The 26,404-nt window shown below is 37.2% G+C and overlaps 1 protein-coding gene across 2 annotated transcripts in view; it reads right to left on the bottom strand.

Annotated features, from left to right (window-relative positions):
• Window positions 1-26,404, bottom strand: part of Syt14 (synaptotagmin 14) — a 161,439-nt gene that overhangs the window by 78,745 nt on the left and 56,290 nt on the right. The window contains exons 1-3 of one of the 2 annotated variants that reach the window (XM_059280148.1): window positions 19,151-19,248; window positions 15,800-17,183; window positions 12,406-12,621 (exon numbers count right to left, since the gene is read on the bottom strand). In XM_059280148.1, the coding sequence (XP_059136131.1) occupies window positions 12,406-12,621; window positions 15,800-16,865 (1,282 nt within the window). In that variant the 5' untranslated portion in view covers window positions 16,866-17,183; window positions 19,151-19,248. Of the gene's footprint in view, window positions 1-12,405; window positions 12,622-15,799; window positions 17,184-19,150; window positions 19,316-26,404 lie in introns of those variants that run through there. The other variant, XM_059280149.1, reaches the window with a different exon arrangement.

The raw sequence follows: 26,404 nt of genomic DNA, 5'->3' as shown, positions 1-26,404 counted from the left end.
GTAATGTACCACAGTGCTAAGTTGACTGTCTCTACACTGGACATAGACCTGAGCCCTGTAGACTCGCTGACCATGGACCCTAGAGTTTTTACCTAGCCGCTTGTAAGTTTCTCTGCCTCACTTATCAGTGCTCTATCTTATCAGGCACAGAGTGCTGGAGATAGAGTGCTGTGGATAGCTTCTACCCCGTCCCCTCCCTTCCTCACAGGTCACTATCTTCTTAAGAGATTTTGTAGCTTCTCAATATGAGCAAATACAAATGCACTTCTTTCTCTTTCCTTGATTAAGAGTGACACAGTAGACCTATTCTACACCTTGATTTTCTCACCTAACATATACCAGGCAACTCTCAATGCAGTGTAGTCATTAAGTCATTCATGTACTACACACTGTTGCCTCCTGTTCTACACTCACATTCCCTCTAGGAAAAGACATTTGTTAATATAATTTGTGTTAGTTACTTTCTGTTGCTGTGATAAAATATTATGATCAAGGCAACTTACAGAAGGCTGAAAGACATAGAATTGGAGTCCATAATGGCAAACTGGAGGCAGCAGCAGGCATGGTGGCTGGAACAGGACACTAAGAGCTCACATCCTGAACCACAAACACAAAACAGGGAGCAAACTAGAAGTGGCTCATGTCATTAGACTCTCAAATCCCACCTTCAGGTAGTTCTTTCCTCTAGTCAGGCCACACCTTCTAAACTCCCTAAATATCACTACCAACTACGGACCAAATGTTCAAATACATGAGTCGACAGGGGACATTTTCATTCAAACCGCCACATAATTTACAGGACCTCCCTTGTTTTTCTAACAAGCAACCCAAAATCAGTGATTAGCTAAGGGGCTGAGCCAGCAAGTACTGCTTTACTTTCATTGTTTGTAAACCCTCTTTGGGGCTGTGTGGCAGCTAAGCAAGGAGCCACAACAAATCCCACTCTTATATACAATGAAGACTCAAGAGTTGGCCTTCTTATTAGCTCCTGCAGGTGCCTTGGGGAGGGGCTGCCTTCATGCTCAGGCCTTCCACAGATGTGGTCCCTGGCTGCTTCCTAACCCTAACCCTCCAGTAGCTCCTTGGTCCACTGCAGCCAGAACAGAACTATGCTGTGGGATGGTCTGTATGTCAAATCTGTTGCTCTGATTGGTCAATAAATAAAATATTGATTGGCCAGTGGCCAGGCAAGAAGTATAGGTGGGACTAACAGAGAGGAGAATTGAGAGAAGAGGAAGGCGGGAGGAGACACTGCCTGTTGCCACCACGACAAGCAGCATGTGAAGATGCCAGTAAGCCATGAGCCACAGGGCAAGGTATAGATTTATAGAAAAGGATTAATTTAAGATATAAGAACAGTTAGCAAGAAGCCTGCCATGGACATACAGTTTGTAAGCAATATAAGTTTCTGTGTTTACTTGGTTGGGTCTGAGCGGCTGTGGGACTGGCGGATGAGAGAGATTTGTCCTGACTGTGGGCCAGGCAGGAAAACTCTAGCTACAGAACTAAATAAAAGAAAGAAGATGAGGTAGAGGCTCCCAAATCTCTGTTTCCATGGTACCAGCAGGCACTCCCATAAAAAGGAAGATCAACTATGGAGCATAGAGATTTGGGGTTGGGAACATGCCCTGAATAGGGAACTTTTATTTGAAGCTCTTAGTTTCACAGACTCTTTGAATGCTCAGCCAATACCAGAAAAGAATATTAATCTTACTTATAAAAATAAGAGCTTTTAGTGAACATTTTTCAATGACTGGCAATATAAATGGTATCAGTGTGCTTGGGGAATCACATAATCATTGTATTTACTTACCATGTGAAAAAACTTGAGCATTAAAGCAACAGAGCTCAACTCTGACCCAGGCAACACAGCAACAGAGCCAAGTTCCCCTTCCTTTTCATTTTGGCAATTTGTGTGTTTCTCTTGCACATCTATCCAAATACATCCTTATGCCACACACACAGTCATGCACACACATGAGCACACACATACACTTACATACATGCACACATGCACTCACTCATACATATATACATGCACTCATATATACCCACATACACTCTCTCTCTCACACACACACAGAAATAAATATATTTAAGTGGGGTTGCAGAGTTGGCTTGGTAAGAGCACTTAAATGTGCAAACATACGATAGTAAGTTCAAATTTCCATCATGCACATAAAAGGTTAGGTGTAGTTAAATGTGCACCTGCAACCCCAGTGCTTTGAGAGCAGAGACAAAATTGCTTGGGCTTGCTGACTATCAGCATGGCTGCCATTCAGTGAAAGACCCTATCCCAAGGGAATATAGTGGAGAGTGATAAGAGCAAGATACCTTGGTGTCTTAGTAAAGGTTCTCTTCTGACCTCCACAACGTGCAAGGGGACATGCACTCCCCCAACATGTGCACATACATCACCACTCCCACATACATACACAAAGAATTAACAGGAAATATAGCAGAGTGGGCAAAACTTTACTCTGCCATGGTGATCCCTCCCTTCCTCCTAGGCTAGCATCAACCTCTGGGTGGACTTCTAGGCAGACATTTTCTGCTAGTTGCACAGAACCTTCATTAATGAATTTCTGTCAAACATTTAAAGAAGATTTAACATTAATCATTCTCAAACTTTTCCAGAAAATTGAAAAGGTAAGAACAATCCATCATTCTGTTATGTAATCATTATTTTAGATCAAACCAGAAAAGGACACATACACTACAACCCTGTAGGCTAGCACCCTTTGTGAACACTGGTACTAAAATCTTCATCAAAACCAGCCAATAGAATTCAGAAATATATTAAAAGAATTTAACTTAACAAGCAAGTTCCTATGATGCAAAGATAGTTCAATCAATATAATAATCCATACTAACATGTAGTGATATGTTGTGTACCCTAATAAACTTGCATGGGGATCGGAGGAAAGAGCCAGCCACTAGATTAGACATAGAGGCCAGACAGTGGTGGCACACACCTTTAATCCTGTCACTCAGGAGGCAGAGATCCATCTGGATCTCTGTAAGTTTAAGGCCACATTAGAAACAGACCCAGGCAGTGGTGGCACACACCTTTAATCCCAGTACTGGGAAGCACACACACCTTTAATCCCAGGAAGTGACATGGCACGGCAGAGAAAGGTACATAAGGCATGAGGAAACAGGAAATCTCTCTCTTTAGGCTGAGGATTTCCTAGAGGTAAGAACTAGTGGCTGGCTGCTCTGCATCTCTGATCTTTCAGCTTTTACCCTGATATATGGTTCTGGGTTTTTTATTAAAAGACCATCTAAGATTCAAACAACACTAACAGAAGTTATGATTTGTATAAGGCTCACAGATACTATGATTAGGTGCCATATGATGGACTTTTGGACAGCAATTGGCTCATAAGTGCTCTAACCTCATCAGTCAGTTTATAATTTGAGGCCATCATAGGGGTTCGATACTAGAAGTGAGTCACTGGGGTGTGCCTTGGAAGGGTGTATCTTGTCACCAGTGTTGTGATGAGGCTATGCCTTCTCCCTCATGTTGCTCTACCTCAAGACAAACCCAGAGATAGAGCCAAGTAATGACAGGGGCAAAATGAATCTTCCCTTCTTCAAGTTGCTTTATAGGTATTTTATCACAGCAATGGAAGGATAACACAACTACATCTCAAAACAGATTATCTCAATTGATTCAGAAAAAGCATTTGACAAAATTCAGCACCTTTTCATGATAAAAACACTCAACAAACTAGGAACAGTAAAAAACTATCTCAACATAATAAAGTCAAGCAGAAAATGCCCACATCAAACATTACACTCAGTAATAGAGACTAAAAGCTCTGAGCATAAAAAAAGATAAAGATGCCCACTTTTTGCCACATCTAGTCAATGTGGAAGGACTACCTAAATCTATTGAGCAAGAAAAAAAGTAAGTACCGAACATCTACAAAGGAAAGGAAGAAGTAAAATGCTTTCTTTGCAAATGGTACTATAGTCTATATAAAAACCCTGCAGGTTCCACACATTAGAAAATACAATTAGAATGAATAAATTCAGTAATAAAACAGAGTATAAGACCAACACTCAAAAAAAATGCAACTCTATACACCAATGATGAGCAACTAGAAAAGAAAATCGAGAAAACAATTCTATTTACAATAGTATAAGGAAGGATAAAATACTCAGGAATTAATTTAAGAGGTAAAAATCTTATAGTAAAAACTATAAAAATTTCTCAAATGAAATTAAGGACATAAATAAATGGGAAGACACACCACATTTAGAGGATTTAATTTTGTTAAGATGCTAATAAAACCCAAGGCAATCTGCAGATAATACCATTTCTATAAACTGCAAATGATGGCTTTCATACACACACACACACACACACACACACACACACACACACACACACACACACACCTAAACTTTGCATAGAATCCTAAATGACCTTCATTTCTGAAAAATAAAAGCAAAACTGAAGGATTTCGGATTTCTGGTTTCAAAACACACTATAAAGCTACAGAAATCAAATAGTGTGGTGCTGGAGTAAAGACAACCACAAATACTAATGGAATAAAATGATGGGTTCAGAAATCAGCCCTTATATATATGGCCAAATAATTTTTGACACACGTACCAACATCATTTAATGGGGATATGAGTGTTTTCAACACATGGTGATGGAACACCATGTCATGTAATACAATATGTAAAAACTAACTGAAAATAAATTATGTCCTAAATATAAGACCTAAAACCATTAAATTCTTAGACAAAAAGAGGGGTAGATACTGGCAATTCTGGATTTGACATGTCTCTTAAATATTACTGTAGTCAGAAGGTTTCTCCGGTCCTGCCTGACCTGCAGTCTCACAGCTGCTTATAAAATAATTACCCAGAGGCTTATATTAATTGCCAATTGCATGGCATATGGCAGGCTTCTTGCTAGCTAGCTCTTATAACTTAAATTAACCCACTTCTATTAATCTATGTTTTGCCATAGGTTCCATGGCTTACCAGTCTGCTGGCCTGTTGTTCCTTGGGCGGCAGGCTGGCATCTCCCCTCCCTGCCTTTCTTCTTCCTGTCTCTCTCTTCAATTTCCCATCTACCTATAATCTGACTTGCCATAGGCCAAATGGCTTTATTTATCAACAAATCAGAGCAACACATATTCTCAGCATACAGAAAGACATTCCACAGCATATTACAGCAAAGGCAAAGGCAACAGAAGGGAAAAAAGAGACACACCAGATATCATCAAAATCAAAAGATGTGGTGGTGGTGCACGCCTTTAATCCCAGCACTCAGGAGGCAGAGGCAGGCAGATCTCTGTGAGTTCGAGGCCAGCCTGGACTACAGAGCGAGTTCCAGGAAAGGCGCAAAGCTACACAGAGAAACTCTGTCTCAAAAAACCAAAAAAGAAACCTACTGGATAAGATATTTGCACAATTTTACTATAGAATCAATACCCAGAATATAGTGAGACTTCCTAATAACCCAAAAGGGTAAAGAACATGAATAGACATATCTCCAAAGAAGACATATGAGTAATTAATATGCATATGCAAAGGTGTTCAACCTCACTCACCTTTAGGAAAATGCAAATCAAATCTCAATGACATACCACCCCACACCCACCAGGATAGCTACTACCATTTGTGGTGGTTTGAAAGAAAATGCCCTCCAAAGGGAGTGGCACTATTGGGAGGTGAGGCTTTGTTGAAGTAGGTGTGGCCTTGTTGGAGGAAGTGTGCCACTGTGGAGGCAGGCTTTGAGGTCTCATATGTGCTCAAGCTTCGCTCAGTGTGCTACTCACACCATTTCCCACTGCCTGCAAGATGTAGGATTCTCAGCCTCTTTTCCAGTACCATAGCTGCCTGCACATCGCCATGACCCACCATGATGATAATGGACTGAACCTCTGAACTATAAGCAAGCCACCCCAATTAAATGGTTTCCTTTATAAGAGTTGCTATGGTCATGGTGTCTCTTCATAGCAATAGAACCCTGACTAAGACACCATACAAATGGAAATGAAAAGTATTGGTGAGGTTATAGAGAAACTGGAATCTTTTGCACATTGTGGGAGGAAATGTAAAATGGTTAGGCCACCATAGAAAACAACATAGTAGTTACTCAAAATCTTAAAAAGTAGAACTACCGTATTATCTACCAGTTTCCCTTCTGGGTATACTCAAAATAATGGAAAGCCAGGTCTCTTAATAGATATTTATTTTCTTCTGTTCATAGCACTGTTAGTCATAACCACTAAATGTAGAAGCAACTGAAGTATCTACCCACAGATGAATGGATAAGCAAAATGTGGCACACACATATAATAGAATGTTACTGAGTCAGAAAGAAATTCTGCAAGGGAAATAAACTAGTCACAAAACGTGGAACTATGTATATTTCCATTTGTATGAGACACTTGGGGCAGACAGTAGAATGGTGGTTTCCAGGAAATAAGGAAAGGGTCAATGGAGAGTGGCTGAAATGTTACAAAAGAAGAGTTCTGGGAAGGAATGCTGATGAGAACAGTGTGAACTTAACCACTAAACTGACTGAACAGCAAAAATGGTTAGGAAAATAAATTTTATGCTACAATACACAAATTAGACATTGGGAAGGAATGAAATTCTGATGCATGCTACAACATGGATGAACCAGGAAGACACCATCCTGGGCGAAATATTCCAGAAGTCCCTCTAGCACTCAAACTCCAAGACACAGAGAGTGGAAAATACTGATTGGTCATCAGGGCTGGAAGAGGAAAAGGGAGAGATATGTTTTAATGGTGCAGAGTTTCACTTTCTGAAGAGGAAAAGGTCCTGAAGAGGCAAAGAGATGATGGTTGTTGAACTGCATACTTGAAAACAAAGGGCTGGAGAGACTGCTCTGTGGTTAAGAGCACATTCATCTAGGAAGAGAACCTGGGTTTCTTTCCCAGCAGCTCACAATGATCTGAAACTCCAGTTCCACAGATCTGACACTTTCTTCTGGCCTCCAAGGGCACTGCACACATGTAGTGTACATACATGTGGGCAAATACTCAGACATTTTATTTTATATAAAATAAAATCTTCTTTCCCAAAAGGCTAAAGTGGTAAGTTTTAGATTATATAAGTTTTATCACAAGAAAAATAAGAAAAGCTTTACAAAGAATCCTACATTATTGGGAACAATCAATCTCAATACATAAGATTTCCAAAACAGTAACAATGCAGTAAAAACTTTTGAAGACTTTAAAACTGGTCGGTTTCCCCTATACCCCCTGAGACAGGGTTTCCCTGTGTAGCCTTGACTGTCCTGGAACTATGTAGACTAGGCTGACCTAGAACTCAGAGATCTGCCTACCTCTGCCCACCAAGAACTGGAATTAAATGCATGTGCCACCATGCTTGGCTAAATTGGTCATGTTTTTAAATATATAGATACAATAAAGTATTCTTCAGAAGAAAAATATTCATGAACAAAAACTTGAAATCAAATGTTTACAAGAAATCTAAGAAAACATGGTAATACATGCCCCTTTCACTATTCTAAGTTATAAATGTATTTATTTTTAATCATTAACTTGGTTGGGGACAGTGCTAGGTACTAACCAGGGCACTCTACCACTGAGCTATATCCCCATCCCTCTAAACATATTTTACTTTAAAGATTTCTTGAAAATACAGATACATATTTATTTTTACTTATCTTCTGTAGCATGAATCTTAAAAGTTCTTATTAATAAAATCAAACCCGAGGCCAGTTATTGGGGTCAATGCTGGTAGATCAGAGAGACAGAACAAGCCACAGCTATTTCACCTTGCCAGATCCTCAGCTGGTCTTGTTTCCTCAGACTGGATGCTTCTGTGTCCTCATCCCAATGGCTCTCAGCTGAACTGTGCTCCAAAGCCTGAAAGCTTAACCAGCCAAATGCTTAACCAGCCAAATGCTTCTAGTTTCTGGTCCTCACGCCTTATATACCTTTCTGCTTTCTACCACTACTCCCTGGGATTAAAGGCTTGCTTTCTGGGATTAAAGGCGTGATGAGTCACGATGCCTGTCTGTATCATTGAACACAAGGATTTTTGCCTCTGGAATGCTAGGATTAAAGGCGTGTGCTACCACTGCCTATCCTTTATGTTTAATATTGTGGCTGCTCTGTCTCTGACCCCAGATAAGTTTATTAGCATGCACAATATTTGGGGGAATACAATACCACAATGTTCTTGACAAAGAAATTGCAAAAATTAATAAAATAATCTTTATGAAATGTTCAAATGCATGCAGAAAATATGAGGTTATTTTACTTAAGTTTTAAACTATTTCAAACATAAACTTTATTAAATTATTACATTTTTATTTATTGAGTGTAGTGGGTTATGTGTGCATGTGCCACAGTATGCCCATGGCGGTCAGAGGACAAGTGGCAAGAGTGAGTTCTCTCTACTATGAGGGTCCCAGGGGTTGAACTCAGGGTAGCAGGCACCATTACCCACTGAGTCATCTTACCAACCCTCGAAACAAATGTTTAAGAGGAATAAAATAGCTATGCTTTAGTGTACCTATTTTTAAAACATTACATTTAACTGCACGAAGCTTCTGATGTAGCAATAAAGGAAAAGAATGGCAAATTTGTGCTTGTTTATAAACCGAACACACACTCAGGCTGGAAATTGTCTTTAATAGTTTTAAATTAATCTGCCCCCAAGATAATATGTAAACTTAATAATAGAGCTTTTTATCGTATATGGGTATGGTAATCTCAATGGTGAACTAAGAATGAAAAGCATAAATAAATCTTTTTAAATAGAATTCTACTATTCAATATAAAAATGGAAAGAATGTATTTTGAGTAGAACTCCAGGTGTTGGTTCATATCACTAAATGAATCACACATCCAAAAACTGGATTTGAATCTGATCCTTTTAAAATAAGCCAGATTACTTATAACATGCTTTTAGCTTGAAGAACATAGTAAAAGTAAAATTGGGAACAAAAGGAATTTAATAAATGATTTTAATGTTTACTTTTCCTAGAAAATTTTCTTAAAGATATCACTTCTCTTTTGTTAAAAATAGAAGATTAAAGCCGGGCGGTGGCGGCGCACGCCTTTAATCCCAGCACTCGGGAGGTAGAGCCAGGCGGATCTCTGTGAGTTCGAGGCCAGCCTGGTCTACCAAGTGAGTTCCAGGAAAGGCGCAAAGCTACACAGAGAAACCCTGTCTCGAAAACCAAAAAAAAAAAAAAAAAAAAAAAAGATTAATACAGCCATCTAGAGAAAAAAACTTGATCAACAAATGTACCACTGGATTTTCGTTTGTTATTTTCTAGAGTATCTGTCTTGCAGTTTTTCCATCTTGAAGGGGATCATAACACTAGAGCAGGAGATTAATTTGGGAGTAGATCTAACTGGATCAATTTTCAGTAACTTACTATGTGATTTTAGGTTAAAAATCAGTTACATCTATAAAAACGGAATAATCTTAGCTACTACTACTAAGTTGTGGTAAATGTTAAACACTAATGAATAATACTACTATGTCACATAAAAAATGTACATGTTAAATTTTTTCCCTTTCTCCTTGCCATTCTTTTTGGTTATTATTTCCACCCACACTAGTCAAAGCCCAGCCTTCATAAATGTGTGGAATAGCAACATGCAGAATAAAAGGGTCAGGGCTGAGAGCAGGCAAGAGCAACCCACTGTTCATACCTTCCTTGTGCTTATGAAAATGAGCTGCATCATTTCCAGAGTACATCCCTAGCACTGTCCCATGGAACCACCAGACCGTGAAGAGTTCCTTGAGCAGTGCAGTGTGTTTTACAACAAGCTCTTCCTTCCAATACATACAACAGAGGAGAACTGGACAGATACGGGCTGGAGGGAGAAGGTCCACAGTACACTACAAACCGTCTACCTTCTTCTCTTTCAAGCCAGCGAGTGGTAACGATAGGCAGGCAGAGATGCAGACTTTCTACCATGCACCCTCCTCTTACCAACAAACATTCTGACTTATTATGCTAGCCTAATTAGTACTTCAACTGAAAGTGAAATTTCTATTAGAAAAGGGGTTTGTTTGAATTCTCACCATGTTGATTGCTCCCCTCTCCCTAAAATTCATGTCTTTTCTACCATCTTTTCTCTGCCTCTTTATGTGACATTTTCTCTCCATATAGTCTCTATCAGCTTAATTCACTCTCAGGATTTCTAAGCATACATATTCTGAAAACCTCTTGATCTAAGTCTACTCACAACTGCAAGTTCAATAACCATTTTCAGTTGCTCTAACATCCTGCCTTGTTACAGGTATAAACACCAGACATTGCTATCCCTACTCTCTACTTCCAACAAAAAGTAGATCCCTCCCTGGATTCTACATTCACAGCAATGACCCCACTATTCTCTCTCACACATGATAAAAAAAAAAAAACCACAGCGTTTTTTGATGCTTTCTTCTCTTCTCCTGATGTTCAAAATATACTATGGTCCCACTTCTATACTCCTGTCCTCCAAATTCCTATTGCCACTACAGTGATTCAGGTTTTCTCCATTTTCTGCAGACATCTCTTAAGTCTCAAGTCTCTCTTCACTGCTTTTTCCTATAGTCTCCCTGCTGTCAGTCTTTCTACAGATGCCGTCTTAAAGCAAAGCATTCAGTGAGTTCTCTCTGGCTACCAAATTGGGCAGGTTCAGTCCTCATCTCCCTTCCCATTGGTGCCTCCTATTCCCTTATATACTACACACACTCCAGTATTTAAGACAAACAGCCTTCTCTTTGTTCCTGAAATATTTCCTCCATTATATACTTTACAGCTTGTATATAACTACAAAGTCTGCCCTAACATTGTCCTGTCTAAAAACTTATGGCAGTTGTTAAGGTGATGGCAAGTGTAAGAGCAACCAAAGCCTTGCTCCTCATTAGGAGGAGGCTACTAGGCATCTAAAATAAAAGGACCATAGAGGGCAATCAAGTATAAGAAGGGAAAAGAAAATAAAGAAAAAGATACTAAATTCCATCAGGAGAATGGAAGTATCCACGGTCACAGACTCAAACTCAGGCTTACTTAAGGCTATTCATGCCCATAACCATCGTGATTTTCATTACATCTCACCTTCAGCAATGCTGACTGGCCGTGTACTATCTATCAACTGATATTCATGACAACTCGAACAGGTTGATACTATCCACATTTTAGACACAATGAAGTATACTCCTTAGGTTTTCATGGCTAACAGATGACAAGATATGGGGAGAATGTCAGCCAGGATCAGATTCACAACCATTCTTCTTCAGCTCTATTGTTCATGTGCCAGAGGTGCATATAAATTGCAGGCTAGCTTTACTGGTTTGCATTATTTAGTTACCTCTGTAGGCACATATCTTGTGTGTACTACTACAAAGGCACTGTTTTCGAGTGGAGTCTATATCTAATATTTCTCTCTTTATACCTATAATGAGCCTTCTCTATATTGTAAAAATGCAGTATTTGGTTCATTCATTGTTACATCTGTATACTAACAGAAATAAAAATTGATAGACATCTTTAGTTAGCATGAAGCCAAACACAAATATACATCATTTTGCTCCTTTGACTACTTACAAATCGGGATAATACTTAAATCATCAATAGGAAAAGGCCCTAAAAGACAAATTCCAACTACAAAATCAAAGATAGTTGGATGTTTATTGATAATCAGTTTCATTAAACTGATGCCTATAAGATTTTTCTCTTCTGGCTATAAAGACAGGAGTCACTATGGGAAGCCATTCTATCAAGCAAATAAACAATGTGTTTAAATGTAAAAATAAATATGTTTTAACTAATGGTATAACCTTTTGTCTTTCTGTTATGGAAAGATATGAATGGACTTATACCTTCTGCCCAGATTTTGTTCTGAAGTCAACATCAACAAATAAAGTGAAACCAATTAATAACAAAATATTGAAATTACTGAAACCCTTGAAAAATCCCTCGAATTGCTTTTAAAGCATAGTATAATACTGTTCCCATTTTCAGAAAGTACATTGCACAGAGAGACCACCACATCATTCTTCGTGTGTCATCTAAGGCACCGAGTTTTTGTTGGAGACCAGCTCAGAGTCACAGCAACAGTCATATTCAGACCCTACCTGTTTCTGTAACAGGTGTAATGAGAACTGCCTGCACCTGAGGAACAGCGCGTTCTTACCCGAATCTCATTCGTGTCAGCACTGTGCACTGTGAGTAAGGACTCCAGTTACCAATCCAGAAAAAAGGTGGTCGTTTGGCATTTTGCTTTTGTGTGTTGGATTATGCTCAAATACAGAACCCTAAACTGTATCTCTCAGTGTGCAACCACAGATGCCTAGAATTTCATGCACATATCATCTAACATAATAGTGTTTCATTTAAAAAAAAAAAACAACAACTAACTTTCTTACCGTCCTCTATGGATGCTTCACTGCTGTACCCATCATACTCTGCAGACAAAGGGCTGTATTTTTGCCTTGTTTCCCAGGCATAGTTCTTTTGTCTAGAATCCACCAATGGCCACCTGGAAGTGTGTGTTCTGGATAAGGCCTCATGATATTTACCCAGCGCTTCATCTTCACTTTCAGAGGATGAACCAGGCTCATCTCTGTCCATGTAGGAATTATCTATTTTGATAACAGTGAGAGGAAATTATAATTTTAATATACTTACATATGACAAATTTATTTAAAACATATATGCACATATACACACAAACGCAAATGTGTGTGTTTGTGTGGGCATACACACAGGGTTAAACTAATTAGAACAATCTTTAAAATTACTGAAATGATTGATCATCCCTTACACTGAATTTAAAGTATATTGTAACACTCATGTGTGTATATATATGTATGTATGTAATGACACAAAATTTCAGCTTTAGAAAATATATTTTTCATGTAAGAATACCAACAGTTAGATTATTATGTGTTTATAGGAAATATCACATTGTATATTCTAATTATATAAATAATCTTAGTCACAGGGGTTTATAACCTTTTTAGGTACAAAGCAAAGTATAGTTGTCATGTTGTACAATTTTGTAAAGGATATGTTATATATAAATGAAATTATAAGTGCTGTCAATGAGTAAGACAATTAATGTCATAAGACAAATTTCTGGTTTTCATTTGGCCTATATTTTCAGAACTAGCAATACTCCATGCTAACAGGAAGCAGAGAAATGGGCAGACACAGACACATTGGAATTGCAACTGGTACAAGTTTTATACAGAGCACAAAACAAATCCAACATCAAACTCTGTGGACTTTGAAAATTCCATTTCTGCCGGGTGGTGGTGGCACATGCCTTTAATCCCAGCACTTGGGAGGCAGAGACAGGCGGATCTCTGTGAGTTTGAGGCCAGCCTGGGCTACAGAGTGAGTTCCAGGAAAGGCGCAAAGCTACACAGAGAAACCCTGTCTCAAAAAAAAAAAAAAAAAAGAAAGAAAGAAAGAAAGAAAATTCCATTTCTAGGAACTTGCCAAGTACATTTCTAATTAGATGAACATAGATAATATATATTTGTGAAGTTATGTTATAGGAAAAGAAAACAAAATATATAACCAACATGCCTATCAATGGGCCTTGGTTAGGCAAGTGATGACACATCCATTCAACATACGTACTAGGATTATGCAACCCTTTTAACATAAGTGGGTAAGCTTATAGTTCACAAGGAAAGGATAGAAGGTGCAGTTATATTTTTATTTAATAGATACTATACAGACTTCAACATGCAGTCTATATTATATATATAAATATATAAGTATATATACATATATATGTATGTGTGTGTGTATATATATATATATATATATATATATATATATAGAGAGAGAGAGAGAGAGAGAGAGAGAGAGAGAGCGCCAAGGATATACACCAAACTTGTAACAATACCAGTGAAAAGTTGAATACTAGGACAATTTTACTTAATCATACCTAAATTTTAAGAGGTATAACATTTATATTCTCTAACGAACAGTAGAGCAGTTAAGAGTTCATTACTGTCTGAATAGATATCACCAAACCTCTCTAATCCGCCAGCCACACTTACAGTGTGTAGAGCTATATATATAGCTGGACATTCCAACTTCACCATCATCAAGAATCTGACTAGACAGTGCTATGATAACTAGACCAAGCCCTTCTGACACCAGCTCAGAGCATGATGTCTTGTGAAATACCAGAGTGAGGCCTAAAGGCAAAGCATGCTGTGAGCCCCTCATGGATGTACCCTCATGCAGACCCTTTGCAGTCAAACTTCCTCTATTCCAGAATGCCTTCCATGAAAATCAGAGAAATTCTTCTTTCTTAGCCTCCATCTTCCATGTGAGAGCCTACTACACTGGTTCTAGGAATACAAGTTAACCTATGAGCCAAAAACACCTGCAATCTGTTCAAGGGACTAGTTAAGGTCAATATTTGACTCTTCTTTGGGATATTTGAGAGCCTTTGGTTTCTTAAGATGCCAGAGTGCTCCTCAATAAAAACAAAGCAAAACAAACAGAAAAGTGTACAGTGCTACTGTAACTGTATTTATTCCTGGGAGCCATCCTATTGTCACTTTCTAAATCACCTGTTACTTTATTTCTTCCTAAGTAATGAGGCTGCCAGAACTAAACAAGGCCACCAAAGCCCAATGAATCACAGCTGCTATGAGAATGGACTCTACAATGAACACATCTTCACAAACTGTATTTCTTTTTAAATAGCCTATGAGTCTAGGGTCAGCTTCTCCTATGCCATTAAAAACCTACTGTTCAATATAGAGCAGACCCCTTACAGATGAGTCATATAGCAAAATTGAAAAGTCTTCCATTATTTTCCAGGCTACTCAGGTTTTGCTATCTTATGAGAATCTAAATTTATAGAAAAACTACAGGTGTACATTTTATAAACAAAAGCCAGTATTTGGGGGGGGGGAGGGCTTCTGATCAGATCAGCAATAAAGAAGTGATGAAGGAGTGCTAGAAGCAATTATCGGAAGTATGCACAGCAAAGATGTTTTGAAAACTGTCACAAATATTGTAGCTGAACACTGTAAATACTTACTCAGAATCTTAATTCTATATAAAGAACTCATGAATAATAATATATTGCTCATGTACAGTCATTATGAACTAGAGCAGTCTCATGAAAGTTATAAGGTAAAGCTAAATGAATAAAAACATTCAGAAGCATGTTATTTAACAATATAGGAGCTACTGATTTCAAGAAACATATAAAATATTTTACATAGATCTTTATTGGGATATATAACCAACTCAAGACTTGGTTATAAAAGTAAAACAAAATTTTAAATATATGAGTATCACACCAAATAAGTTCTAATTAAAGTCTGAATAAATTTTCTAGTATTAAAATAAATTGTAATTAAAATTAGGAAATGGGTGTGGTGGTTCACACCTGTAATCTCAATAAGCGGAGGCTCTGGCAGAAGTACTTCAGGCTCAAGGCCAGCCTGGGTTATATAGTGAGTTTCAGGCCAACTGGAGCCACACAGTGAAACTCTACTCATAAGAACACAAAAAAGAAATATCAGGACTGCTGGAAATTGCTCAGATAGTGTAGGGATCACAAGCAATATCTGGTGGTATAAAATAACATGAATTATCTAAAAATGACTGAAAAAAATTTAAATGTCTCTAAAAATATCTCCAAGCAAGAAGATCAAGGAAAAAATTAAATTAGATATATAGACATGAAAAGGAAAGTTGAGAAATTTGAATGTTTTTCTAGTTTTAAAAAAAAAATCAAGAGAATATTTAATCACTCAAACCAACGTTAGGAGACCTCACCTTTTTCTGGTAATATCTTAGAATATTTGCCAACTTTACTCTTGGCTGTTCCTCTCTTAGCAGAATTAGCTTCATTTTTCTTTGTTTTTATGTCTCCTTTAACTTTGTAGGATTTTGTTGGATTTATTTTTTCTTTGATTTTCCCAGGAAACTTAATTTTACAATTTGTTGATGGAGCTGAACGTGTGTATTCCTTCACAACGGATTTTTGCGCCCTGTGTCTATGGTTTCTTGTGTTATCTTCTGGAGAACATTCGTTTCCTGAACATTCATTCCCTCTGACTCCATCACGTTTACTATGTTTTTTCGCTTTTTGTAAGTGATCAGAATGCCCGACATTAGGAAGATGTTTACTTTTAGTGACGTTCCCTGATTTCTCTTGCTCTCTTCCCACAGGCACATGCTGCAGTCTGCCTTTAGAGTCACCTGTAGCCACGTACTTCTGCTCAGACACAACACTTTGTCCACTGGGGTTCAGACGTCCTTTCACTTCTAGATAACTTACCTCCTTTAAAGCATTCTGGTCATTCCTGGAGCTTCCTACTCCAGCTATCTCACCTTTGTCAGGATGTTCCAGTTCATGACCCGTGGGTGCATCCCCCACTTTCTGCTTGACAGCTGACATCCCATCATTCACGAAGCCTTGCAAAGCAGAGTTACCAGCCTCTCCAGTTTCTGAGGCTGTCCACTGCCCATCACGCATATAATATCCCTGTTCATGCGTTTCTTGGTCTTGCTTTGGTGGAGCTGAAGTGTCACAACAGGTTATTTGCTTTGCTTTGTGCTCTATATCAGACTGTGTTTTCTGACAAGCATTGTTTTTGGAAGTATCCCACAAAACTGCACTTTTGGCTCTAGAAGACCCTGCAGCCTCTTCCACTGTGCAGCTTTCCTCCTCTGGGCACAAGCCATGCATCATACTTGCTACCTGCCCAGCAACTGAGTCAGTTAATGCATAGCTGACTTCCCCAACTGCAGTGCTCAAATCTTCTACAGCACTACTGATTGTGTCTACCAGGGAGGATACTGAAGGTAGATTCTGCTGAAAACTTTTGAAAAATGCCATTTTCCAGTTCCTTGTTCCTAAAAGGTGCAATAATGGAATTTTCTCTTCTTAAAATATCAACTACTTTGGAATGTGAATTTAACATTTATGTAAATGTTGCTATCATTAGCATGATAGTATTTCACACTGTGTCTTTTAATCTTTCTGTAAATGCAATATGCATTGGAAGAAATACGTTGAAGTAAAGACTCCTCCGGAAAAAATAAAAATCAAATCACTTGGCTTAAGTGTAATGACATCTTTTCCCACTCCATAGCTATCAAAACAGCAGCAAGACATTATTTTTCCCTCAAATACTATTGGGTATTTAGTCTATACCTGAAAGAAGAAGTATAAAAAGGATTTTTATTATGTACTTTAGTTTACTTACTAAGAGTCAGTATAAGGGAATAACCCTGTTAACAGACTATCGATATTTCAAATTAAGAACTGTATTTAGAAGACAATAACTAAACAGTTTTGCAAGGTGGTAAAAACAGGAGAACAGGTGAGAGCATCTGCTGAATGGCATTTCCAAGACACTGTAATGGACATATTTAATCTTATTTGATGTATGGTAGCTTTATAAGATGAATGCCATCTTTACTTTAACAAGTCAAAGAAAAATAATAGGATGTCTCTGAGATCTCAAGGTCACACTACTTGTACAGTGACAGTGAGGGGTTGTTTAACATTTTCACTCTCCCTGTGAGAGATAGACCTAATAGGGAAGCAGACACCAGAATCAAGTTGCTTCCTATTGTGCCAGTCCTAACAGACCTATATGAAATGTATATGGCAATGTCACTCTTCTCTACAAATTTTTCTTTTGGCTTGAAAAATTCTTTTAAGAGCCAGGCGGATCTCTGTGAGTTCAAGGCCAACCTGGGCTACCAAGTGAGTTCCAGGAAAGGCACAAAGCTACACAGAGAAACCCTGTCTCGAAAAACCAAAAAAAAAAAAAAAAATTCTTTAAAAAAATTTTAAAATGTTACATATATTCACAAATAATAACCTTATTGCTAGTACTTTTTTTTTTTTTTAAATTCATAGAGGCTGAAAATGGAGCTCACCAACAGAGTACATGTATAACATATGTAAAGGCCTGGGTTCAATCCTCAGCAAAAACCTTTCCACTCAAAATAAAAAGAAAAGTAAGTTCGTAAGAAATAATTTAATTTTCTCAGTTTACTATCTAATACAGTACATATTAATAAATGTAACTCACACCAACAAAAGCTTTTTGGAATTTGAAGACGTAAAAGAAAATCCAGGAGAGCTGAACCAGAGAATTACAGAAAACTGATGGGGGCTTGGTGGAGAGGGAGGGAGGAAGGAACAGAGGAAGAAGGGAAAGAAGGAGAGTATGAGGGAGAGACAGACAGAGAGAGACAGACAGGCAGATGAGAGACAATCAGACAGAGACAGACAGACAGACAGACACACAGATTTTTAAGCAGTAAAATTAAGTTGTATGTCACACAAATGAGTGACATTCAGGGCTGGAGTGGAATATGAGAAACACAAAACCAAGTCAGAACCACATCAGGTACCACAGTTTCTAACACACAAACCAAAATAATAATCTAGGTTATCAGAAAAGAAAAGCATTCTCTGGGATCTGTGCATAGAGAAGCCTGGCTCCTCTGCTCTCATTCTTTAAAACTCTCCAAAATTAACACCTTGGTTTTATCATTCTCAACATCCTCCATTTATATCAGCCACTATTTGAAACAACAAATAAAGAACTCTTACAACAATATTTTTAAAAGCTTCTCTAAAATAGGAAAATACAGTTTTAGAATCTTCAAGTTTCCTAGGATCTAGTAACACTAGAACACAATCCCTATGTGGTTCTGGGACAGAGCATGGTATGGAAAAATACCTCCTCCCAGCAACAATAGCATTCCTCAGCTGAGAATGAACAGACAGGTAAGACAAAGAAAGGGTTAGTGGCATCAAAAGCCTGATGAGGACACTGTGAAAGCTCTCCTGACAGCCAGGTTCACAATAGACCAGGCATTTTCTTTTCTGAAAGCAGCATCTACTCAAAGCATAAGCTCAAGACCATGCCTTATCAATGAAAATTAAAAACATTATTTTGCAATAATAGACAACCACCTTTATGTAGTAGCTTAACAATCTGTAGGCAACAGAAGACCTAAACATAATTACTTAACAGATATTTCATTCTTACAAAGTAGAGGTTCAAATGTTATATTTATCATGTACCAAAGTCAACCTTCTCACAGAACCTATTAAAACAAGAAATAGTACAGATAAAGAAGTGGCGATGTAATACTTACACATTTTATCTTGTGAATTCTTCTGTGTGTTGTATCCTGAACCAAGATCTGGAAACCCTCCAACATTTTCAAAACAGAACTTCTTATTAATATAGAGAAAAAGGAGCAGCATCAAGACAATAAACACCCCAACCGCTGACAAAAATCCAACTGCCTCTGGAGAGACTAGAGAAAAGAAAGTCACAGCTGTCAGCATCTGTTTTCTTAAGCTGCAAACAAGAAGGAAATTCCCAATATACACTAGATAGATTGCTATCTAATTCCAATTACTTTTAAACTGTCATAATTTAAGATAGTTTGTAAGAAAACCCACAAAATTTAGAAATAATTTTTCAATATATTCAACAGCATTCATTCAAAAATTTTTTAAATATTTCTAAATAAATATATTGAAAGAATTTTAAAAGAAAAAAAGTCTAAAACATAGGTAGTTAACAAATTTTAAATCCACGAAGAAAACATAGGTAGTTAACAGATTTTAAGACCATGAAGAATGTTATAAAAGTTTTAGTACTGAATTAAAAAATATTTCTCACGTATAAAATTATTAAATTCATGAGAGCATGGACGATTATTATTTCTCATAGCTTTTCTGAACCTTTCTTATTAAACACTGGATTCCCTATCTGGCATTTACATTCCAGTCTCTCCTTCCAATACACACCTCAGTCAAATGGGTCTAGTCTGCTGTCTCATGCTGAACATACAGTTTGGGGTTTGGCTTGTCTTCTCCCTCTTGCCTGGAATGCCCATCTTGTCTCTCATATCATTCCACTATACAATGGAATTCCTGAACTATATGCCACACACCAAGCATTGTTCTACACATAGCTCCTGTTTTTTTCACACATATGATGGAGGCAGTTAGAACCCACCCCATACAGGCTATGACTGGAAAAGAACAGGATCTCCACTTAGGAACACCAAGATCCAGCACTGAAGGGTCAAATGTGCTTCTCTGAAAGGTATGGCTTCTGTGACTATATCTTATGAACTAAGAGGACTTAGACAAGTTAAGGAGCATGAGATTTTGTTATGATAAGCTGTCAGACTAAATAGAATTTAGTATCAAGAGAATATACGTCACCACCCAAGAAGACCTGGACTCCCACCTCCAGCAATCTCACTGTCCTTTCACATCTCCATTGCCCAGCACAGTACCAGTCATCTGGAGTTAAACAAGAACTATGTGTTTGCATGCCTAGTATCTTACAAGTATGAGTAGATGGATCTTAAACATCTCAAACATTACCTGTGAAGAATGACCTACTTCCCCTCCACTGCTCAAAGTAGGATCTACCATGCGATCTCCCCCAAGATTCTTTAAGCAGAGCTCATTTGTTTAAAATGAGGTCACAAACAGATGAGTGATTAGTGCTTTTATCTGTTAGCTTTTCATTATTCATGAAAGTCAGGCGTACCATAAGTAGAACAGAGTATGACATTACAGTCTACTCAAAGCTGGGTCAGAGTGTTGCAGACATGACATTGTAAAGGAGGGGCAATGAAAATGGAGGGGCTGGCAGCAGCAAGTACATACAGTATATATCTTGTGACTAACTCAGTCTTCACAAAGATCCAATGACCATCCCCATCATAAACTGATCTGTAGAGACATGAACCACGTGTGCAGCTAGAATTTAAAGCTGCTAGAAGCTGTGCTTTCTACCAGTGCTCACACTGTCTCTCCTGTCTCCTCAACTCCTCTTCAGTCCTTTCCTATCCCCTGCCCCCAACTTACTCCTATATTGCTCTTTTATTTTCCTCCTTCCATTCTGTGAAATTAAACCTCGTGGGAAATTCAAGTCTAAACAACTAAGCATAACAAAAAGCAGTGAGCTCTGTAATAAAGACAGGAATATAAACTGCTGGGGTAGACCTGTGAGAGTCAGAGAACAAAAAGATGCATTTGAGTGTAGGTGAAAAGACTAATAAAAACTCTATAAATGGAAAATGGCAGATGGCCACTGAAGAATAACAGTCTTGGCTGTTGTATTGACCTCTCTGTCCTCATGTACCTAAGGGGGGGGGGGATGGATGAATGAGTGAATGGATGGATGAACAAGTAAGAGAATATGTGCTTTGGAACAATCAGAAATATATTATGAGAATAAAAAGTAAAGAAGAAAGAAAGCTTTAGATTGTCAAAGAGTCTTGGGTATCACCCTAAAGATTTTGAATTTGGAAAGCAACAGGGTTATAACAGGCATGTCTTGAAAAATTACACTGGTAATGAAAAAAATGGGATAAAGTAGGGACTGAATAATTGCATGATTATGATGAGCTCTTTTTTTTTTTTTTTTAAAGATTTATTTATTTATTATGTATGCCAGAAGAGGGCGCCAGAGCTCATTACAGGTGGTTGTGAGCCACCATGTGGTTGCTGGGAATTGAACTCAGGACCTCTGGAAGAACAACCAGTGCTCTTAACCGCTGAGCCATCTCTCCAGCCCCATGATGAGCTCTTAATGAAGCAGTAGCAGTGGTGGCAGAGAAAAGGGATGAATTCTAATTTTTGTTTGAAGAAAATAAGTAATGACCCAATCAACAGAACATAGAAGATGAGTAAGAGCTGAGGATAATTCTAATTCCATACTGAATGGTCAGGTAAGACAGTAGTGCCATTAACCAAAATGAAAAATATGAGAGGAAAGGCATTTGGTTTAACAGCATGGGGTAAAGAGGCATGTAGAAGAAGAAATTTTAGGGAAAATACTGGGTATGGTTTTGACATGATATATTAGAAATCTCAGCAGAATACTTCAGAGGAGAATATGAGCATGCTATTCTTGTGAAGGTAAGGTTAGTTATAAAAGACCCGGGGCTTCCCCCATTTGTTCCTCTTATACTGTATTAAGACCTTCAATCACAAAGTAAAACTAAGCCAACAAACTCAGATGTGAGGCTTTCTTAATCGTTAATCTATTCATTACAAATTTATTGATAAATACATGCTGTATATTTAGACAAATTAAAAAAAAATACTTTTCTCTAATAAGAAAAGGAAAAATAGGCCTGCTACAAATATTGCTACTCATACAACCCTAATTTTATATATTACTTTATTAAATGCCCATTTTCCTACACAGAAAATAATTTTAAATATTAATGTGGTTGTAGAAAAAACAAGTAACATTTTCTAATAGCAAATACTATAAATCTCCTGATTCCTATTTTTGTCATTATATCAAGGCCAAAATATTTATTATTTCAAATGAACAATACTAGCTCTGAGTGTATTAACATTTGCTAAATCTCACCTAAGCATAAAACTGCAATAGAAGATACACTAAAATCAGACTACAAACATGAATATTGTACATAATCAATAAAAAATTATACTTAGATCTCACTAATAATATTTTTCATTCAACTGGAATTTCCCCCTAAAATCTTATACTATGAATCTGACTGTAGACATTCTGCATATTTCTAAGAATATGGTCAATTAATGTATGCATAGATGTATCCTTTTCAAGGCTTCTAGATTGTCCATCAAAGGCAAGTAAACCTATTAAAAATGCCTGTTGGGAGCTGGATAGATGGCTCAACAGTTAAAAGCACAGGCTGCTCTTCCAGAAGACCCAGGTTCAGTTCCCAGCACCCACATAGTGGCTCGCAACTGTTTGTAACTCCAGTTCCAGAGAATTCAATATCTTTTTATGGCATCCATGAACACTGCATGGATAAAATCATGCATATAGTGCACAGATATACATACAGGTGAAACTCCTATAAACATAAAATAAATAAATAAAAATATTTTAAATTCCTGCTGCAGGGCTGGAGAGAGTGTTGTCAGTAAACCTGCTATGAAAGCATGAAGGCCTGAGTTCAATCCCCAACACCACATAAAAGGCTGGACATGTGGTACAAACTTGTAATCCCAGTGTTGGTGAGGTAGAGATAGGAGAATCCCTGGGACTTGCTAGTTGCTCCACCTAACCAAATCAGGGAGCCCCAGGTTTATTGATAGACCCTGCTCAAAGAACAAGGTGGACAGCTCCTAGAGAACAAATGACACCAGAGGCTGACCTCTGACTGTCCACATGTAGGCACACACACACATACACACACATAAAATGCTTTTAAAATGCCTGTTTCTCCTAAGGAAAACCTTCAAAATCTCTAAAGTACACAGTCAACAACTCATGCACGTTGGTATTATATATTTAAAGAAATAAATTTACTGACTGTAGTCAATGAATAAAAATTCATAAGTGCACTGTTTTCCCATAATTGAAACTTTCAATATTTTAATGTGTCAAACAATAAGCCCAAGACACATGATGAACAATGTTAGCAATTACTCAACACTTTTAGTAGACTTTCACTAGTATTGTCTCCTTTAATGTTCAATAAACACATTTGATAAGTATCACTAGTGGGACCCCAAAATAATCTTAAGTTTTTGAGGTTTCAATATTATTGGTCAGTAACAGACCTGGATTTGAGTTTGGTCAGGCACTGAGAATCCAAACTCTTAACCCAGCAGTTCTCAACCTTTGAGTCATGACCCCTTTCACAGAGGTCGCCTGAGACCATCAGAAAACACAGATATTTACATTACAATTCATAACTAGCAAAATTACAGTTATGAAGTAGCAATGAAAATAATTTTATAGTTGGTGGTCACCACAACATGAGGAACTGTTAAAGGGTTGCAGCATTAGGAAGGTTGAGAACCACTATTAACTAGAAGTCTCTTTGCTTGACATTTACCAAGCATGATGAAAATTGCTTTCATTTTAAAATAATTAGAATAATTTTAATGATAATTTAGCATAAAACAATCATTTTAGTCTCAGATTAGACAGTTGAGGTACAGGGCTTGCCAATATCACAAAATCCATGAAGTGGAAGAACCAGGGTTTAAACACAGACATTCTGACATTCTTGAATCTCTTGTCTTAAGCACCAGACAGTACTGCTCCCTAAATGCCAATCTGCATATAAAAGTAAGGGAAAGCTATTGCCCGAAACTACAAAGCTAACTACATATACGTATAGTTTAGTTTTTATGAAGGTTAAAAAATAGCAAAGAAGCTCAGCTTTTTCAAAATGAACATGCAAATTATAAAACCAAAATCAAGATACATTTTTAAATATTTAAAAATTAACTTTAGGACTATGCTTATCAACAGTGTATGTTTATGTCATATACCACACATTTAGTTAATAAAATAAATAAGAATTGATGGCACATATCTCAGCTTTCAGGCTGAGGCAAGAAGATCATGAGGTCAAAGCAGCCTTGCCTGAAGAGTGAGACCCTGAAATTGGCTAATTGATATAGGATTGATTGATTGATGAGAAAAAAATTTAAACTAAAGATATTCTATCAAAAAGGAAGATTATCATCATGGCACTTTAGCAGAGACTATAACTAAACTCACTGAGCTATCTGACCCTATGAATTTCTAAAACCCACAATGCAAAATAAATATTACAAAGTAAAGTGATTCTGCATGAGGAAAACCCAGAGAATTGGCATCATCCAAGTTTACATTACATATGCTAAACTCCTTTGGACAATTATCATTATATTTAGAAACAAACATATACTTAGAAAAAGCAAACTTTAAATAGATGGCACTTTCGCCCATTTTTAAGTTGCAATAATAGTGGTTAAAAGTCATGTTAATTTCTAGAGATAAGTTGGTCATTCAAAAAAAGATAAAGATTGTCTATGACAGTCAAAGCAAAGGTAAATCCATTCTGACTTACGAATACTTAATTTCTGTACTACACTATGCCACAAATGGACATTTTCTAGGTAGTTTCTGAGAAAAAAAAACTGAAATTGACATACAAATAATTAAGTATGAGGAAAGTAGCTGCTATACAAATGTTTCCAGTTTTCATTTACCTGTCACCACCATCATTCTCTGCTCTAAATAAAATTTGTTTATATCAAAGCAACAAATTCTAACTTTACAGACACATTTTACACCACTATTCTGCTTATTCATTGTATTTGCAATGCAAAATTAGACAAACAGTAACTATGATTTATGATTCAAATAAATTAAAAACAGAAGAGATAAGAACACAACTTACAACCTGCATGACAGGGTATTCGGTGAGTTGCCCACTGAGCATGGAACCTGAGCTCAACTCTGCACCATCGTGTATGCTTTAATAATTCATTTCATAGATGCCATTCTATCTCCTGACCAAAATGTCAACTGGTTAAGAAGCCAATTTTCACTTTAAAAAAATAACTGTTTTCTATTTATTTAAGTCTAAAATCTTTTACCATATTTTAATCATTTCTTCCTACTTTGGGCATAAAATAGACAATTACTGGAACATCAAGAAATAATTCAGGGCTAGAAAAAATTAATGTGTTTAAATTACCTTTGTAACATCTCAATTACAAAAATAATACATCCCTTGAAATGCTTATGATATAAATGATGCCAGGCTGGAATGGTGATACATAAGTCTACAAAATGAATATAATATATAGGCAACAACTCTGGACTTTGTTTTTTTTTAAAACTGTAAGCACTAAAAAGAATATTATTAATTATATAATCCATTGTAAACAACTAAAGACAAGAAAGATCCAGAGAGCATCCCTGTGAACTCTAAAACTTCAGGGAAAAAAAATGCCCTCTGCCAAAACAGCTACCTGGATAGTAGATCAACAGGAGCCACTCAATATATTTCATATGTCAAACTTTCAGAAGACTGAGCTATATTTCCTACAAGTACAGTAAAATAAATTGGAATTTCAATTCAACAAACTACTCAATTTCATCTTTAAAATTTCATAACAACAAAATACTCAAATATTTTGGAAAAAACCAGAAACCCAAACATTAATTATGGCCAGTTACTTAAGATTCAGATTTAATATTATACAATGCACTAATAACAACATATGTAAACAAAACAATTAATATACAAACTCTGTCCAACACTTTTTGGAAGAAATTTTCCTCTAAGGATTGTCAAATGTGATGCCAATCAAATTTATACTACAACAACCTACCTTCCTAACAATTGCATCTCTCTTATGAACAAATTAGGGCTAACTGTCCCAATTTTCTTCACTGTCTAGTAGCACAAATCTTAAAAGGTCTTATTAATAAAAACAAACTGGAGCCAGGTATTGGGGTGAATGCTGAAAGATCAGAGAAGCAGAACAAGCCACAGCTACCTCACCTTGCCAATTCCTCAGCTAATCCTGTTTCCTCAGACTGGATGCCTCTCAGCTGAACTGTGCTGCTCCAAAGCCTAAAAGCT

The sequence above is a fragment of the Peromyscus eremicus genome, chromosome 15 (genome assembly GCF_949786415.1).
Source record: "Peromyscus eremicus chromosome 15, PerEre_H2_v1, whole genome shotgun sequence".
NCBI lineage: Eukaryota > Metazoa > Chordata > Mammalia > Rodentia > Cricetidae > Peromyscus > Peromyscus eremicus.
This window is presented reverse-complemented; position numbering and strand designations above follow the sequence as displayed.